At 38.4% G+C, this 17,755-nt stretch overlaps 2 protein-coding genes across 2 annotated transcripts; both read right to left on the bottom strand.

The window, feature by feature from the left end:
- Window positions 1-400: 400 nt before the first annotated feature.
- LOC131125814 (coiled-coil domain-containing protein 39-like) lies at window positions 401-11,744 on the bottom strand. Its single transcript, XM_058067698.2, has 19 exons — window positions 11,189-11,744; window positions 10,953-11,072; window positions 10,137-10,283; window positions 9,892-10,050; window positions 9,566-9,658; window positions 7,741-7,869; window positions 7,478-7,669; window positions 6,481-6,584; window positions 6,268-6,400; window positions 4,913-5,107; window positions 4,664-4,831; window positions 4,458-4,595; window positions 4,106-4,314; window positions 3,685-3,817; window positions 2,611-2,770; window positions 2,397-2,503; window positions 1,867-2,028; window positions 1,694-1,770; window positions 401-883 (listed from the first exon to the last, which is right to left on the bottom strand). The coding sequence occupies exons 1-19, from the start codon at window positions 11,285-11,287 to the stop codon at window positions 793-795; spliced, it is 2,616 nt and encodes an 871-aa protein (XP_057923681.2). The 5' UTR covers window positions 11,288-11,744; the 3' UTR covers window positions 401-792.
- Window positions 11,745-12,568: 824 nt separating this feature from the next.
- dcun1d1 (DCN1, defective in cullin neddylation 1, domain containing 1 (S. cerevisiae)) lies at window positions 12,569-17,528 on the bottom strand. Its single transcript, XM_058068173.2, has 7 exons — window positions 17,459-17,528; window positions 16,754-16,940; window positions 15,621-15,789; window positions 15,378-15,508; window positions 15,206-15,288; window positions 14,869-14,965; window positions 12,569-13,292 (listed from the first exon to the last, which is right to left on the bottom strand). The coding sequence occupies exons 1-7, from the start codon at window positions 17,459-17,461 to the stop codon at window positions 13,216-13,218; spliced, it is 747 nt and encodes a 248-aa protein (XP_057924156.1). The 5' UTR covers window positions 17,462-17,528; the 3' UTR covers window positions 12,569-13,215.
- Between the last annotated feature and the right edge of the window lie 227 nt (window positions 17,529-17,755).

Here is a 17,755-nt window from a genome sequence, read left to right as displayed (position 1 = left end):
CATACATTGTCACCAGGGGGAGGCATCATGCAGCAGAGGCTGATCTTCATCCACGGAAGAGAGCACAAACAAACACAATGGGCATGTTGTCTATCTGTTTGGCATGTGCACTTCAAAATTAGTTTTTTTGGATACCAATTTGGAACAAATTTTCGAAGCAGAATGTTATGAATGACATCAATTTACATTTTTTCCTTCCCTATTGGTTTTTAAAAAATAAATCAACATAGTGTTTAGGATCTAGAGCTACAGTGGTGTCAAAAGGTTTTGACCCCATCCTGATTTCTTCATTTTTTTTTAATGTTTGAGGTCACCAAACAAATTTAAATCAACACAACAGAACACAAAACACAGTTTTTAAATGAAACTTTTTATTATTAAAGGGAGAAAAACTATCCAAACCTACATGTACCTGTATGAAAAAGTGATTGCCACCCCTGTTGCCTCCCCACTGAAAGCAACTTCTTAAGCTTTGGGACTCCAGCTAACTACAGTGAGAGCCATTATACACAAAAGGCAAAAACACTGACCAGTGGTGACCTCCCCAGGAGTGGCCGGTCAACCAAAACGACCCCAAGAGTGTTGACTCCACTATAAGAAAGACACTGGGAAAAAGAACATCATACTAACAGTAAAATATGGTGGTGGTAGTGTGATGGTCTGGTTCCAAAATGAAAACTTATTATTATTTTATTCTATAACTGTGAAATGAGTCTAGAAGTCTCAAGGACAATCAGGAGTAGATACCAACATCTTCAATGCATCAGAAGGTCATGATAGAATCAGAAAGACTTAGTCTAGATCCAGGCCCACAATCACAGTCTTCAATGGGGCCTCCTCCTGCTCAGATGGTGCGTGGGTGGTGGTTGACATTGTAGGACACCTGCAGTAGAAGGAAGAATCCATTCACATGTTGTATACACAACATGTAGAAATGAAATACAGTCGTATCTTGGTTAACATCTGCCTTGGTTAGCAGGTTTTTTGGTTAACATCCAAAATTGTATTGGTTTACATTCAGGCACCTGATTTGCATGCAAACTGTTGTATTTGTGCTTAGTTTGTTTACGTAGCCTAGACTTAGTTCCCACTTTGCTACGGCAGCCTTAAAGTCATATACATGGAAGGTATCTGGAATCAAGTGGCCAAACAATGGACCCCCCGGCGTTGATGACTTCTGTCAGTGCAATCAATCAATGTGACAAACTCTGAATAAGCCTCTATGAATCTAAATAAGGTTGTGATTGACAGCAACACTCCAAAGAGGGTGAGGACCACTATTGAAATAACAAAAGAAGTCGAAGTTAGAAGCTGACGTCCCTCATCAACAGTAAGAACCATATTGTTTGGCATGGCGAGTGTTTGTGGCATTGCGTTTTGAATGTAAAATTGCATGTTAAAAAGTTTTCTCCCTGTACATCCATGTTCTCCGGTTGCACTCCGGTAGCATTCCTAGGAATGCCAGGCTAATTGGTGACTCCAAATTGTCCATAGGTATGAATGTGAGTGTGAATGGTTGTTTGTCTATATGTGCCCTGTGATTGGCTGGCGACCAGTCCAGGGTGTACCCCGCTTTTCACCCAAAAACAGCCTGGGATTGGCTCCAGCACCCCCCACGACCCTTGTGAGGAAAAGCAATAGAAAATGAATGAATGGTATTATGAATGAATGAAGGTATTAAAGTTTTTTTGACCTGAGAGAGACAACGTTGATGGCCAAGTTGGACTTTCGATGGGCGCTGATGGTGGAAGATGGAAAAGGCAGACCGGCCTGAAAGGAGCACATGGATGGATAAACATTTAGAACATCAGGAAGTCCTTCTATTTATCCTATTTAGGACTCTGTTGTAACAAATGTGGTTAAAACCTGCTGAAAGTGTTGCTCCAGCACAGCTTTGAGGTGGGGTTTAAACTTGGTGGCAGCAACCAGCATGTCACTGATGGAACCATTGAATTGGATGATTTCCCTCACTTCCTGTTCCAGATTCTGTCTAGCCGTTAGCTGATTCTTCAAGGCATGGTTCATTTCCTGAAGTTCACAGAAAGAAGAAACATGGACTCCTTTAGGATGATGGCGGCGTGGATGTGAACTGTGAAGTGTCCTTGAGCAAGGCACTAAACCTTATTTTATCATACTTTCTTCTTTTTTTTTCTTTCTTAAAGTGAACCAGAAAAAACAAAGCTATTTCAGCTTATGACAAGTACAAGTCCAAAATCAAACCGTTAAAAAATAGAAGATTGTCCTGCAAGCAAAATCTTCTCTTCAAAACTTGATAAAAGTGATGTTAAATATTTAGTTGTCAATTCATTTATCATTTATAATTATTTGCTGCATGCAAAACTATAATAAATGACTTTAAAATGTGTTTTGTGTTAACATTTGTGAACATTATGAACCTGTAGGTCCCCATGAAGCTTTTCAACTTGATGCCTTTTGGACTTCAGCGTCTCCTCGACCACCTGAAGCTGCTCTTCAAGCTGGAACTTCTCCTGATAATCTGGAGCTGACGTAGAAATGAAAATCTAATGTTGGGTTATATTTTAAACTTGCTTTACAGTTCATGTTTTCATGAATCGAGTAGACAAAAACAAAAAATAATAATACTCATACTGGCTTCCTTTGCTTTCATGACTGACATCTGAAATCCAGAATTGCTCATGTTGAACAACATGGTTGTGTTCTCCAGGGCTTTATTTTCCCTCTCAGCCTTGCGAATTTGGGCACTTAGACACTCTCCCTGCTGCTTGAGTTCTGCTTTCTCTAGCGCAGCCTAGAGGAAAAAGAGTGTACTACAGCAGTTGGTACACACTACATATAATATATCATACATTATCTAAAATATAAGCATTTTTAAACACATAAGAGTATGCAGTATTTTTCACAGGTTAGTAGTTATGTGTAAGAACTGTGTGCACGTATGTGTACTCATAATGTACTAGCATTATTACTATACAAGGGTGTGCTAAGTATCACGTGAACCAAACTATAGGCTGTGTAGTAATATGTAGTATCACTAGGTGATCACTAGGTGTCAGTAATATGATATATTACTCCCAATGCTCCCAATGCTATATGTTATGTCTTATTTTATATTATTATGTCTCCTATAGGCTGCTTGGCGGATGAGTTGGTTCACGCGCAGGCCTCACAGCTAGGAGACCCAAGTTCAATTCCACCCTCAGAGTTTGCATGTTCCCCCTCTGCGGTGGTTTCCTCCCACATTCCAAAAACATGCTAGGTTAATTGGCGACTCCAAATTGTCCATAGGTATGAATGTGAGTGTGAATGGTTGTTTGTCTATATGTGCCCTTTAATTGGCTGGCGAACAGTCCAGGGTGTACCCTGCCTCTCGCCTGAAGACAGCTGGGATAGGCTCCAGCAACCCCGCCCGCAACCCTTGTGAGGATAAGTGGTAAAAAATGAATGAATGAATGTCTTCTATATTGGTTAAAACCAATGTACGTGTGATTGTAGGGGTGTTATTTTTATGTCTAGAGATCTCTAATAATGTTAAAAATCATATTTACGTAGAAGGTCATAAACAGGTATCCTATGCTCTAATTATATAAACATTCAATTTATAAAGAAGGAATCCTACTTTAAAGGTGCAAGTTTTTTTTTTACTTATAAAAATATTTTCAAGGTAGAACTTTTTAAAAGTAGCTCGGAGAGTGGTATTCTTACCTTGGCAATGTAGTGAGCTTGAGACTTCACCGCATCCTCATCATCTTCATCAAAAGTTGCCATTGAAAAAGTCACAACCTCATAATGTTTCTTGGTGGCCTCCATCTTGGACAACTTTGTGTTCAGTTCCATGCTAAGGAAAATAACAGTTCAAGTAGAAATTGCATGCCCATGAGGGTTGACAGGTTCGTTGTCCTCTTAAGACAAAGGTGGGCAAACGACGGCCTGGGGGCCACATGCGGCCCACCAAACGTTTGAATCCGGCCGCCAGTTGCTTTAAGTATTTCTAAGTATTTCAACTTTTGACACACAAACTGGCAACACGATTTGTAAGTTGGATGTCTTATTTAGTTTAAAAAATGACAATACTGTAAAATTAAATTTAATAAAACTAATTAAAAAACGCATTTTCATTTTCTACCTTATTCTCTGTCGTTCCTGCTCGGTGGTCCTCAGCTGCTGGTTGAGCATTTGTATGTAGACTCTGATCTCCTCTTGCCTCTCGTGGATGGCTTTCTTCACGTTGAGTTGTCTTTTCTCCAAAGACACCACGTTGTTGGCTTTGTTGAACAGAAGATCCCTTTTTCGCTTCACCTCCAACTTGGACATGTTTTGCTCCACGATGTGCTCCTGACGAGCGGCGACAACACATGGTATGGTAATATACATGAAATAGGGGAACATCACCCAACAATTAAATACAGCATATTTATTTTAAAAAGCACAATAGACGGACTGCATATGAAAAAGCAGCCACAGCATGAACACGGTACCTGTTTCTTGATCACAAGTTTCTTCAGCTCTCGTTCAATATTACTATTGATCAGCTTCTGTTCTGTCACTTTGTTGCACAGCTCTTCCTTCTGAGCGTGCGAATCCTCCCTCTCTTTCCTCAAATAGTGAATGTCCTCCTGTCACAAAAGACAAAAACATCCGGTAAGATGTGAAGATTGATGTGCAACACTGCTCAATGTCCGACCTCGGACTCCTTGATTTTGGCGACCATCTTGCTGGACGCCTTCTTCTTCTCCTCCAGGGTTTGTTTGAGCTCTGTGATCTTTATTTCCATCTCTATCTTTTCATCGGAATCACCAACAACACCTTGCAGTCGTGCTAGCTTTTTATCTAAAATGATTAACATGGAGTCCTAATGCAGGAAAGTATTTGTGAGAAGGTGAAGGTAGCGCCGGGGGAAGTTCCAGCTGGACTTCATTGAAGCTCCACTTACCTTTTCATTCATGATCATCATCTGTTTGACCAAGTACTCCTCCTGTTTCCTCATCTCGCACTCCAATGCGTTTATTGTAGATGTGCACCTTAGAATATGGGCAATATAATTCTTCTCCTTCTTCTTGCAGTCCTCCACGTGTTGTTTACAACGGACAATCTCCTTGCTCCGGTCACGTAGTTGGTAGTCCAGCTCCTGGTGCACAGATAGTCAAGTGAACACGACTACCAAGAGATATGATATACGACTGATTTTTGTTTTGAGATCATCATCAAATAAATGTAAATGTTAGTCAATGACAACACAACTGAACACAACATGCAGTTTTAGACCAAACTTTTTTATAAAATGAAAATGAAAATATAAAAAATCCAAACCAGAATGGTCCTGAGTGAGATTAATGAATCTGTCAGTGTGATTATGAAGCCTTTTATAAAACTTTGGGACTCCAGCAAACCACAAAGAGAGCCATTATCCACAAATGGCAGAAACAAGGAATATTGGTGAACCTTCTCAAGAGTGGCCGGCCAACCAAAATGACCCCAAAAACATACGGATGACCCATCCAAGAGGTCACAAAAGACCCCACAACAACATCCAAAGAGTTAAGGTCAGTGTTCATGACTCCACCATAAAGAAGACACTGGACAATAACAGCCTGCATGACAGAGTTCCAAAATGAAAACCACTGCTGGAGAACATTGGAGAACAAGAACATTAAGACTCATCTCAATTTTACCAGAAAACATCTTGATGATCTGCAAGACCTTTGGGGAAATACTCAGTCGTCTGACGAGACAAAAGTAGGACTTTCTGCAAAGTGTGTGTCCCATTACATGTGGTGTAAAAGTAACACCACAGAAAAAGAACATCATACCAACAGTAAAATATGGTGGTGGTAGTGTGATGGTCTGGGGCTGTTTTGCTGCTTCAGGACCTGGAAGACCTGCTGTGATAAATGGAACCATGAATCCTACTGTCAACCAAAAAATCCTGAAGGAGAATGTCCGGCCATCTGTTGGTGACCTCAAGCTGAAACCAACTTGGGTTCTTCAGCAGGACAATGATCCAAAACACACCAGCAAGTCCACCTCTGAATGGCTGAAGAAAAACCAAATGAAGACTTTGGAGTGGCCTAGTCAAAGTCCTGAATCCTATTGAGATGTTGTGACATGACCTTAAAAAGGTACTTCATGCTGGAAAAGCCTCCAATGTGGCTGAATGACAACAATTCTGCAAAGATGAGAGGGCCAAAATTCCTCCACAGTTTTTTCACATTTCACAATTTCACACAAAGACATGTTTTTATGACTAATACTACCACTTTAGCAATAAAATAGTACACAACTCCTCACCTTGATGAGCTGCTCCTCTTCCTTGAGGTAGTTCTCCATCTGTGCAGCTCTCTCCTTCTCACTCAGGGCGTTTTGTGTCACAGCTTTTAGCTTCCCCTCAAGAACATCATTTTGGGCACCGGTCTGAATCAGTCTGAAGTACACACAGACTTCATTTTTCACTCAAGCCCTGCAATGGCTTTTATATATAACATGCTGTTAAATTTGACCGACTTGACATCGTTGCTCTCAATTTCCTCCTTATGCCTGGATATATTGGCCCTCATTGCCTGCATGCTGCCAGTTGTTCTATCCAGTAGGGCTTTGCAACTTTTCAACTGCAGACACATGATGACAACATACGAGATTAGTTTAGGAATCATCAACTCTTATAACGGAAAATAATTTTACAATAATTAAGTCAAAATATTAAGAGAAAAAAGTTGTAATTTTATGAAAATTTTAACTTTTATTACAACAGTGTAATATTATGGGAAAAGCTTTGTTTTAGCAGCATAAAGTGGAAATATTGAAGACATTTTTTAAGTTGTAATATTATCAAACACAAAAAAATGTAATTTTTGGAAAATGTGGGAAAAAATCTTTTTTTTAGAATATTTTAGAATAAAGTCAAAATATTATAATCATTTTATATAATTCCAAGAAAAACCTTTACATGAACCAAGCTGAAAAAAACAGCTGTAATTTTACAATAATAAAATCCAAATATGAAGAGAAAAAAGTTGTATTGTAACAAGAATAAAAATGGCCATTTTATGAGAATAAACTCATAATATTACGAGGTAAATTAATCTCATTATAGTAGCAGTGAGTTAAAATATTTCAGAAAAAAAAATATTTTAAAGGTGTAACATTATGAAATTAGATCGGGGAAAAAAACTATACAATTATGGGAATGAAGTCAAAATATTACAGGAAAAAGTCATAATATTATAACATGAAAATGTATGACTATTATTTAAGAAGAAAGTTTAAATATTTAGGCGAAAAAAACAGGAAAAAAATAATTAAATTCTAATTTGAAAAAATTATGTTGTGCCTTCCTGTAAGTCCTCTGGCGCCCCCTAGAGGAGACATGCGTCACACTTCAAGCTGATACTTGCACTTGCTATACCCTTATCTTTCTAATTGGCTCTTTCCCCACATGGGTGTGAAACATCTTATCTTGTTGCTGATTTGATATTAAGATTTAGTCTATTAAGATTCTGACCTCATCTTTCATCTCGACGTAGATCTTCTCCTGCTCCTTCAATTCCAGTCGCAGTTTTGCAGCCTGTTGATTGGTCGAAGTTAACTTTTTCTCTTTCTCCTTGTTGTCCTTCACCTGAGAGTCCTGGAGGTGCTTCATTTCTGTAATGGTGTCATTCCTTTCCCGGATGATCTGGTTGGTCTGTGCCAGTTTCTAGAATGATGGGAAGGACGAGGTGTTGCGTTCACATTGTCTCGGGTAAGACTGTCAACATGCGTACCTACCAGAGCACACTGATGTATATCAGCATCTCTTTGCTTCATCTGTTGGATGGTGTTTTCCCACTGGTGGATGATCTGCTCGGTCTCCAGGTGAGCCTGCTGCAAGTTCTCTGTTGTTTTGTCTAAAGCAATCTGGGATCGGAACAAAAGTAGTGACACTTTTCTTGGTTTAGGTCACTAAATAAGTCAGTTTCCAAAGTACGTTATTGAGTCAAAATGGGAAATTTAAACAAAATAAAGCAAAACAATATTAATATATCCGTTGTGAAGCTAATGGACACAGCATCAGCAATTAGCTTCTGTTCCTAAATGTATGGCCAAGCATGGCTCAAGGAACTACACAAGTCTTGGACGATAGAAAAGGGTTGGTTATCCTGTGGGATATGCACTGTGATTTCCCGATCAGTGGCTTTTGCCTTGGGAATTGGAAGTATTGAAGGAATAACTACAAGTTTAACATCTGAAGGAAACACCACAGACATAACTTTAGTAAGGAATAAGCGTTATTAGCCACCCATAGTTGTTTACAGACAAAGTGATGATTTGCACACAGGAAATACAGCACATACATTGGTTTTCATTATTGGGAAGAAAACAGATACCGATATGGACCCATATTACATTTTTATGGTGTTATGGGACAGATAATTCCATAAGACATCCCTCTCAGTAACAGCCATTTTTGATGATTTTGACTGATTTTTCAAGGCACACAGAATATTTTGTTATCGGGTTATATAGACATGATGTATACCAAACCAAAGATCTTACATCAGCAAAAAAGATTTCTGTTCTTTAGTAATCAGCAGTAGAACTTAGGTAAGTTTCAGCAAAATATCAGTTTTCCACAAAAACATACAAAAAATACATCTTTGGGATTGGGTGTTTGGGTCGGAAAAAAAACAAATACGTCTTTGTTAGCGGATGACTTGATATTTCATCTTACTTTGCGGAGATTCACTTATCGCTGTTAGGTCTGAAACCATTCATTAATTCATTCATTTTCTACCACTTATCCTAACGAGGGTCACGGGGGTGCTGGAGCCTATCCCAGCTGTCTTCGGGCGAGAGGTGAGGTACACCCTGGACTGGTGGCCAGCCAATCACAGAGGTCTGAAACCAATTAACTGTGATAAATGAGGGACAAATGGATAATGAAGTGTATTGTACTAAAGCCCAAAAACATATTTCACAACCCGTTCTATTTCCTGTTCTATGGTTATCACCATGTTTTTCATCCTTGCAATCATTTTTGTACAATCACACATTCATTCATTTTCTACTGCATATCCTCATGAGAGTCGCAGGGGTGCTGGAGCCTATCCCAGCTGTCTTCGGGCCAATCACAGCCAGCCAATCACAGGGCACATATAGACAAACAACCATTCACACTCACATTCATACCTATGGACAATTTGGAGTCGCCAATTAACCTAGCATGTTTTTGGAATGTGGGAGGAAACCGGAGTACCCGGAGAAAACCCACGCATGCACGGGGAGAACATGCAAACTCCACACAGAGATGGCCGAGGTTGGCACTGAACTCGAGTCTCCTAGCTGTGAGGCCTGCGTGCTAACCACTTATCCGCCCTGCAGCCCTACAATCACACATTTTCAGAAATAGTCTCAAATTCTGTTGGTGATAGAGTACCATGTTTTTAGACTTTTTTGTGTCACAATTGACTTTCATTCACTCTTTCATTGTCCTCATTAGGACAAACAATCAGTCATACTCACGTCACATATTCATGCCAACAGGCATGATATGGGGATGTGGGAGGAAGAAAATACACACACAGATGCTTGTGTGTATGTTTTTAAGCATCACCTGCGCAGACAGAGTCTCTGTCATTTCCTTGTCAAGCGCTTTGCGTCTTTTCTTGGTCTCTAACGTCATCCTCTCGATAGCCATGGTGAGTGACTGCATGACGAGAGATGAGAGAATGAATTCATATGAGAAGCATGCTGCAACACTTGTCCGCAAGCAGGTTGTATCAGAACAACTATTATTGGTTTTCATGGCATCACGCCCATGCCACCACGCCTTAACCACTACTGCCAAGTCGTACAAAGTGACAAGTGAACATCGAAGAATATTACTCATCTATCAAATACATGATTGTTATCGTTATGAAAAGCTAGATTTATTATTACCTTAATTCTCATTTCATCTTGCTGTGAATACTTAATTAAGGCCATCATGTCGTCATCTTTTCGTGTCGACTCCTCCAAAAAAGAATTCAAGGCCTGCTGGTCCCAGTGCATTTGGACCCGAAATTGCTCAAGCTTTTGTTTAGCCTTGAGGATGTGTTTCTGAATGAGGATACAAGCATGGGTTCATTGTTATCTTTTTAATGTGGTGCTAAAATAAATGTAAACAAACTGTAATTGCTGGACACCTCGAAGTAATCTTTCCTGTCGGCCAACTGTTGAATATCCATTTCCATCTTAGCATTTTCCTGCACCAGGCGACCTGTTTCCCTCTCTGCAATGGCGGTGAGGTTTTTCTCGGACTCGGCTTCTCTGTCTTTGGCCCTGCACAAAGCCTTTACATACATAGATAGTCCACACACTCCCATTAGAAGATGCTGTTTGCTACTCAATAGTCATACCTGTCAACCCTTACATTTATCTAATCCAATCCACTTTATTTATATAGCATATTTTATAAACAAAGTTTCCAGTGCTGCACAGACTAGTAAAATTAAAAAGTAAAAAATTAAAAGTAAACTAAAAGATCATTTAAGAAATGAAATAGTAAAATAGATATTAAAATATTAAAAACAAGAAACAAAGCAATAAAAGTATAAAAAATATAAAAATTTAAGTAGTTTCCTGTTCAAATTGTGAATGTAGTATTCTACATTGGTCAGTAGGTGTCAGTAAATGTTTGGGGAGACAAGCACCAAGCACCCCAACGTTACTTATTATCCTCCACACATCCGTAACGCAACAAGCACAAGTTGCATTAACGTCTTAAATAGCTATTTTCATTGATTATATCTAATGTATTGGGTAATAGGAGTGTAAAGGTGACAATAGGGATGTTATCTCATGTCTAGAGGGCTCTAATAATGGTAAAAGTACATTTAGAATTTGGGTCTGGAACCAATTTCCCATGTTAAACAAGGGATTACTGTACTACCAAATGGTGTCAAATGGAACAACAATAATAATCACTAATAATGTTGTACATAAAATAATAACAAACCCACCTGTGTGACGTCCAGCTCCTTTTTAACATTTTTCAGGCAGTCGTTTCCTAATTGCTTTCTTTCTTTATGACTGTCTGATTTGTTTTTCAGCTGCGAGATCACCGTCTTTATCTGGCAAATCTGTAAAATCAGATTCCCAACACAATTTATTAATGTTAGATATTGAACCTTGGAGATACATCTGCTATTTCTTTTCAACACAAACCAAACGTTAATGTGAATTAATCACGTCTCACCTCTTTTATCAAAGCCTGGTTTTCAGCGTTGAGGACCGGGAGGTCGTAATGTTTCTCCCAGCCCATGTCGGATAAAATTCTGGCTGCATAAAGCGCCATTTTCCAGCTAATGTAAACACAGTGTTATTAGATTCGAGTGACTGATCACATCCAAACCTGAATGATGGTGTGACATCAGTGGTTCTTCCAGTCAAGTCAGTCACTTTAATGATGTCGTCAGAGGGGCTGCATCATTTGAAAGGCGACAGTGCTAGACATTTGGGGGAACCTTTATGACACCAGAAGGCCACGCCTGCCCTTGCTTCAGGGAAGTGCATCCCTTGTCACCTGGCAACCACAGGGGGACAGTTGGATGGAACATAATAGATTCTTTTGATTTATTTTTTTTGAATGGAAGACTTGGATGTCTTTTTTTTGGTAAGGTTCTATGTTACAGTCCCTTAAAAATAAAATTGCTCAACAGTCAGAGCCGGCTGGCAAGCAAAAAAAAAACTCAACTTCAAAGTAAGCATATTAAAAGTTCTATTAAACAAAGCAATTCCGAGTTAATAGTAATATAAATTATGGTACCAAATAAGTGTATTTATTGTTATATATTTTATATAGGTTTAATATAATTAATCTAAACGTCATTGTGGACACTACTATTGCATAGTGTAAATGTAAATTATAGTTATGTGTAAAACTTTTAATGATGTTTTTTTAAAAATGATGTTTTTTTTAAAAAAGGTTTTTTAATGATGTTTATTGCTGTATTTATAATTCATTACTCTTTATTTGCAGGATTTTTTATTTTAAGGGAATTTATACTTTATACTAAGTTTTTTATACTTGGAATTTGTTAGGCATGCAAATAGGGTCCTCAGAAATCAAACACACGGGTATTTTTTTTACACCAAACCATGTTGATATGCATATATGTTTATTATATTTAAAAGAAAAAAACTGCCTCCATTGCAGCTTTGTGCTATCGGTGAGAAAGCTTATTATTTCGCTTTGTTGCTCCTAATTTTTTCTTGTATTTTTACAAATATTTCAACTTGTTCTTCTTCTAACACGATGTCGTTGTTCTCATAATATCCAGACTTCTCGTATTATAACTAATTGTCCTAAAATTGCAACTTTACTTTACATTTGTCTCTAAAAATAAATGACCTTTTAATATTTTACAGTTCTAATATTTTGTATTTATTCTTGAAAAACTGTTTTTTGTTTTAATTGTATTTTGAGAATGCGTCAGTATATAGTAATGGCTCTGCGCCGCTAAAACTACATGACAACAATAACATACAGTTTAAAACAAATGCACTTATTTTAGCTAAATTAATACAATAGTTAGGAATACACCATTATTGTCATATTATATCAGATCTCAAGTGTATCTGTCAAAGATACTGTAATGTTTCTAAATCACTTTCCATTGAAATATGAAGTCATACAAGCCTTAAGCTTGTTCAGGACGCACAAGGTGCTGAGAACAGCCTCTATTTAAGCACACATGGCTGGCAGCATTAAAGATAGCAAATTGAAACATTTATTTTATGTTTAAAGAAACAAAAAAAAAACTGCAATCAATATTTATATTGATACCGACAAGTCACACAGATGTATCATTCATAAAACCAAATCAGAATGCATTCAAAAGTCAAATTAAAAATGAATATTAAAGAATGTTTACATGTGTGTGTGTGTGTGTTGACTTTTCGAGCAGAGCCCAACACCTCCACAAACCGACACAGTGCCTTTTTGTGCTTGGCTTCAGCACCCACAAAAAAGCCCAATACTGTCGTTAATAGCATCAAACCACCACAAGTTGACCGACAAAGTGATATGCATTTTTTTTTTTATATATGTATTGTACATACACAAACACCCTCACACACACGCACACGCACACACATGTATATATAAAGTCTCTGCTGTGTAAAATATTTCAGTCCTGAGGGTTGAAAAGGCAACACAGTTGTCAGCTCAGTGTGGTCCATGTGTTCTTTTTGTTGTTTGTGTGGCTGTTTGAGTGGTGCTCATTAAACTGCAGTACTTTTGGTCCCGATGTGCGGCCGTGCAAACTCCACAAAGTCATCGATGAGTACAGGCCACGCTCCTGATGGGAGGGAAAATATACAACTGTGACGATGTGAGGTTGGCACGCATCATCTATTTCATGGGGAAAAAGTACACTTGTTAGGCTTGTCACGATAATAAACCGATTAATGGCACAACAAATAAAAACAATGTTGATCATTTTGCCGGCTTCGTTAAATTGACTTGTGCATTCGTGTTTTCACTTTGTATCTGTCTGTGCGCTTTGGTGCTATAGTGGAATGAACATGGTCGTTCAGCCTCTTTGTCCCAGAACATGGAGGTGCCGTTACTCATGAGTGGATACACTAGCAGCACGTTAGCCTTGTGAGCAAGCAAACGAATGCCAATATTTGTCTTTCAAACCAAATAAACAAACAAATAATCAAACAAACCGCTAACAGCAATGGGCCGATAAAGTCGCATTTCTTCAAAAGTAGTGAGGAGGAGGAAGGATAATACGAATGACCAGCTTGGATGAGCACCTCGAACACAACCATCCAGTCCATTTTACCCAACTAGGAGCCTTTGTTCCGACAGTCAACGGGACAGCGCAGAATAGTGCGTGCTGACAGATAGTGTCGCTCGCTACGTTGCAAAAGAAATGCAAAATGGAAATGTTAGAAATGTTCAACACCGTGCTAACTGCCTGAGAGAACGTTCATGCCACAGCAATTATTGATCTGTATATCCGAGTTAAGTGAATTGATTTAAAATTTCTAGACATTCCAATTACAATAGCCACGTTTACATGAGTTTTTCTCTCGCATGCGCAGTAAAGCGTAAACGCCAACATCACGTGATACCGACTTCCTCAAGTTTTTCTTTCACTTGTTGGAATAACTCCGTATTGCCAGTTTTTCCCTTCGTCCAGTCTTGAAATTTAGTTTGAATCAAACTTTCCACAGCAGTCCAGTGCCGATTGCTCGACTCCATTTTTTTTAAATCGAACGTCTGGAGCTGCGTGTTACGTCATATCTGAGCATTCGCTGAAAGAACACACCCGGGAACAGGAAAAGATAAAGTTCAATCTTGCTAATATTTTATAATTAAGTTCGGCACATGCTTTATATAGATATGTATTTTCTTTTTTTAATAAAACTGAACTTGTGAATGGTGTATAGAAGGGTTTAGATTCTGTTCCACAGATGGCGCTAATGCACACGAAAGCTGCTTGCCAACCGCCAATAAACAACAGAAGAAGAAAAACACCACGAAGAAGAACGCAGTCTGACAACTTTCCGATTGAGCGGGTACAAGATACCTCAATCGGATTGGGGAAAGGAATATTCCACCCCTGTGAATCCGATTATATATTCGTTCAGGTTGGCACTTTTCTTTCGGAATGAGATGTATACAAAGGTTAGATTCTTTCCGTTTGAGCAAATAACCCAAATGGAATTGGAATATTTGGGTCCATGTAAACGTGGCTATTGTTAAATACTCTCATCATTATGCTATAATAAATGACAAAATTGTCTCAGAAAATGTTGTCAATATCGATTATTGACAATAATTTGTAGGACAATTATCCAGCAAGATTTGTTATCGTGACAGGCCAACACTTATACTTGGTAACACAGCAACAAAGCACCAACCTTCCTCATCATAATTGGACATGTCATCTGTGATCATTGTGCTGAAGTCTAGCAGCAGGTTCCATGTGTCCTTGGGAATTGACCTTTTGTGGTGCTCCTGCAATACAAACCACAAAGTCAAAATCCAAGCCACTTGTAAGAATGGATGCTGGTGAGAAATTAGTAGGAATTTAGAGTACAGTGGAACCTTGGCGTTGCCGTGCAGATTTGCATGTTACAAAGCTGACTTAAGCGCAGTCACATGCACGCTGCCTGATGTAATCTACGGCCCAAGTATGATTTCCTACTAAATTCCCCCATAAACAGCATACTGAAAGAACATACAGTGTAAACTTACAACTAAAAATGTGTTCCAGAGGTTGAGGAACTTGAATCTTCCAGCCAATACTAAATTCCAGTATGCAATAGCCATTTCTAAATCTAAAAGGGAAATTTAGAAAACAGATTAAATGGACAAAATTATTTTTATCAGTTTGTCTTTGTTTTTTATAGACATATTTATTTCTTACCCAAACCTTTCTGGCCAGGATTTTTTGCAAAATTAAATGTAAACTGGTAGAAGTCCTTAAATCTCCCGTGGTCTTTTAACTCTTGTTCCATCTTGGGTAGTTGAGCTTTTAGCTTGTCTATACTGTCACATCTGCGGAAAGCACAAAAACAAATTCATGAGACAACTGACGTGCGTGCACCACAATGGCACAAGGTTCACACGTGGAATAAACATACAGTATCATTCATTCATTCATTCTCACCCCTGCTCTGCCATGCCGTCCATGAACTCCTGTTTGGAGAACTCGCATTGCGTCGCAGCCCTGAACTTCCAAGCTATGAGGAGAACACTTATACTGGCTGGGTCTAAACCAAGGTCGTCACAAAACTGCTGAATCCCGTCAATGCCGATCTTGTTGTCATCGTGAGGATCTGAAAGGAAAAGATGAAACAGATGTATACCAATTATTTAAGCAAGCCTGCTGCGCCATTAAAGGAATAGAAATTAAGATTAAGATATGCCTTTATTCATCCCTCAGTGGGGAAATTTGTATTGCACAGCAGCAAGAGTACAGAATCAGTTAAGCAGTACAAAATACACAATATAGAAAAATAAACAATATAAACAACCCAAGTATTAACAAAATGAACAGTTTTACCCAGTCATATACAAATACAGTATGCAGATAATATGAAACGAGATGAGATATATGACCATGGCTGGTGAGTTAATATGAGGCATTATAGAAATACTACACATAGAACTTAATATATTGCATTTAGAGCCTTAATATTGCACGTGGAGGTTGATCAGATATTGCACAGTGAATGGAGTCTGGAATAACTATACTGAATATAAAGAAAAAACAAAGTATTGCACAGATGTACATAGCGGTGTAGAGGTCTATTGTAAATATGTACTTAGTAAAGGTGGTAACTCATGTATCAACACTTTTTACCAATGACATTTTGTCTTTACAACAAACAAGAAATGTGGTTAGTTTGGAGCTAGTTTTTGTCCCATGGGGAAGTGGCTATTACATCTGCAGTAACTTTCAAGTGCCTATTGCTGTCTTTTTACTAATTATGTCTATTATATAGGCCAATAGCATATTTATCATGAATAAATAGAAAAATGTAGTCCATGCGATTGTTATTGGTCAAGCTCACTTATGGATGTATTGATGATAGAGGTATTGGAATGGGCAGCATTAAACCTACTGTAAAATAATGATGCTTACTCTGGAGCCAACAAGTTCCCCTACTGTTTTTATGATAATACCTCTTTAATATGCAAAGGAAATATATGAATATATTCATTTTCACTACTTTTTTTTCTGAAGAAGAAATCTCGTTTTGATCTCGCGACACACTACTACTGTAGATCCTTCCATACCTCTATATCTGCTGTACAGATGTTCGAGCTTCTTCTTGTCTAAAGCTGGATTTTGGAAATACTTGTCAGTAGCAACATCTAGCTTCCAGTCATGTTGCGACAAACAGGCCAGTGCGGTCTTCTCGTTGGATTGCGTGAAAATCATGAACTGACGAATTTTATCCTTCTGTGAGGACTTCAGCTTGTTCTGCAAAAAGGGCAAAGCAACACTATATGAGAAACAGCTGCGCCAGTCGGACATAACGATGCTCTATAATCAAATAAACAAATCCCAGCGGCCATAAGTATGAAGCGAACTAGCCTAACTTAATACCATGGAGAGCCTAAGCTAGCATCAACAACACTACAGCACGAAGACTAATCAAACGCTAGAACACTGTTGACAGCCGTGACCAACTGATTACAAGGAAATGATCATTCGCGTGAGAAGGCTACACCTTACCAGGTTGACATTGTTGTCATTGCTGTGGGTGTGTAATTATGATGATCACTTGGCATCAAACCTTGCAGCTTTGCTAGCTAAATGGACGAGTTGGCCTCATTACCTTGCGCTGGTTAGCGCATGCTAACGTACATGCTACGTTTATTTGTGACTCATAAGGGCAGCTTATAGTGATTAAGACGCTTTATGGACTGAACAGATTGCGATGCCATAATTTGTTATGTTTACAGCACCGTACTTGAACAAAAAGTAACATTTCTTACCATGTTTGTCTTTGCCCGACTCCTTTTCCTCCCATCCAGCTGGCTAACGCGTGTAAAGTTGTTACAGAAACAAAAGGGGTTCCGGTTTCAACTATGCTTTTCAAAATAAAATACATATCCATTTTTTAATTGTTTGTAAACACTAAACAGTGCATCATATACGGTTTTATTATTTTCCACAGAAAATAATGATTAACAGTACATATACGTTCTGATTTTTTCCTCATTAAAAAGTCAGGCTACCAATAATAAGTTGCAATTGTGTTTTTATTATGAAACATTTTGCCGGAAGTGACT

This window comes from Doryrhamphus excisus, linkage group LG6 (genome assembly GCF_037039965.1).
Source record: "Doryrhamphus excisus strain RoL-2023G ecotype Guam linkage group LG6, RoL_Dexc_Guam_v1.1, whole genome shotgun sequence".
NCBI lineage: Eukaryota > Metazoa > Chordata > Actinopteri > Syngnathiformes > Syngnathidae > Doryrhamphus > Doryrhamphus excisus.
The sequence above is the reverse complement of the archived record's forward strand: the minus strand, read 5'-3'. Positions and strand labels throughout refer to the sequence as shown.

Excerpts from the sequence above, each read along its gene's own strand:
- LOC131125814 (XM_058067698.2), bottom strand. The coding sequence starts at position 11,287 with ATGGCGCTTTATGCAGCCAGAATTTTATCCGACATGGGCTGGGAGAAA. Across the intron at positions 10,051-10,136 it reads ACAGGAAAGATTACTTCGAG|AAACACATCCTCAAGGCTAA; the intron begins GTGTCCAGCAAT and ends ATCCTCATTCAG. Across the intron at positions 884-1,693 it reads ATCAACGTTGTCTCTCTCAG|GTGTCCTACAATGTCAACCA; the intron begins GTCAAAAAAACT and ends CTTCTACTGCAG.
- dcun1d1 (XM_058068173.2), bottom strand. Across the intron at positions 15,790-16,753 it reads TCTGTACAGCAGATATAGAG|ATCCTCACGATGACAACAAG; the intron begins GTATGGAAGGAT and ends TTTTCCTTTCAG. Across the intron at positions 15,509-15,620 it reads GACGGCATGGCAGAGCAGGG|ATGTGACAGTATAGACAAGC; the intron begins GTGAGAATGAAT and ends TGCTTTCCGCAG.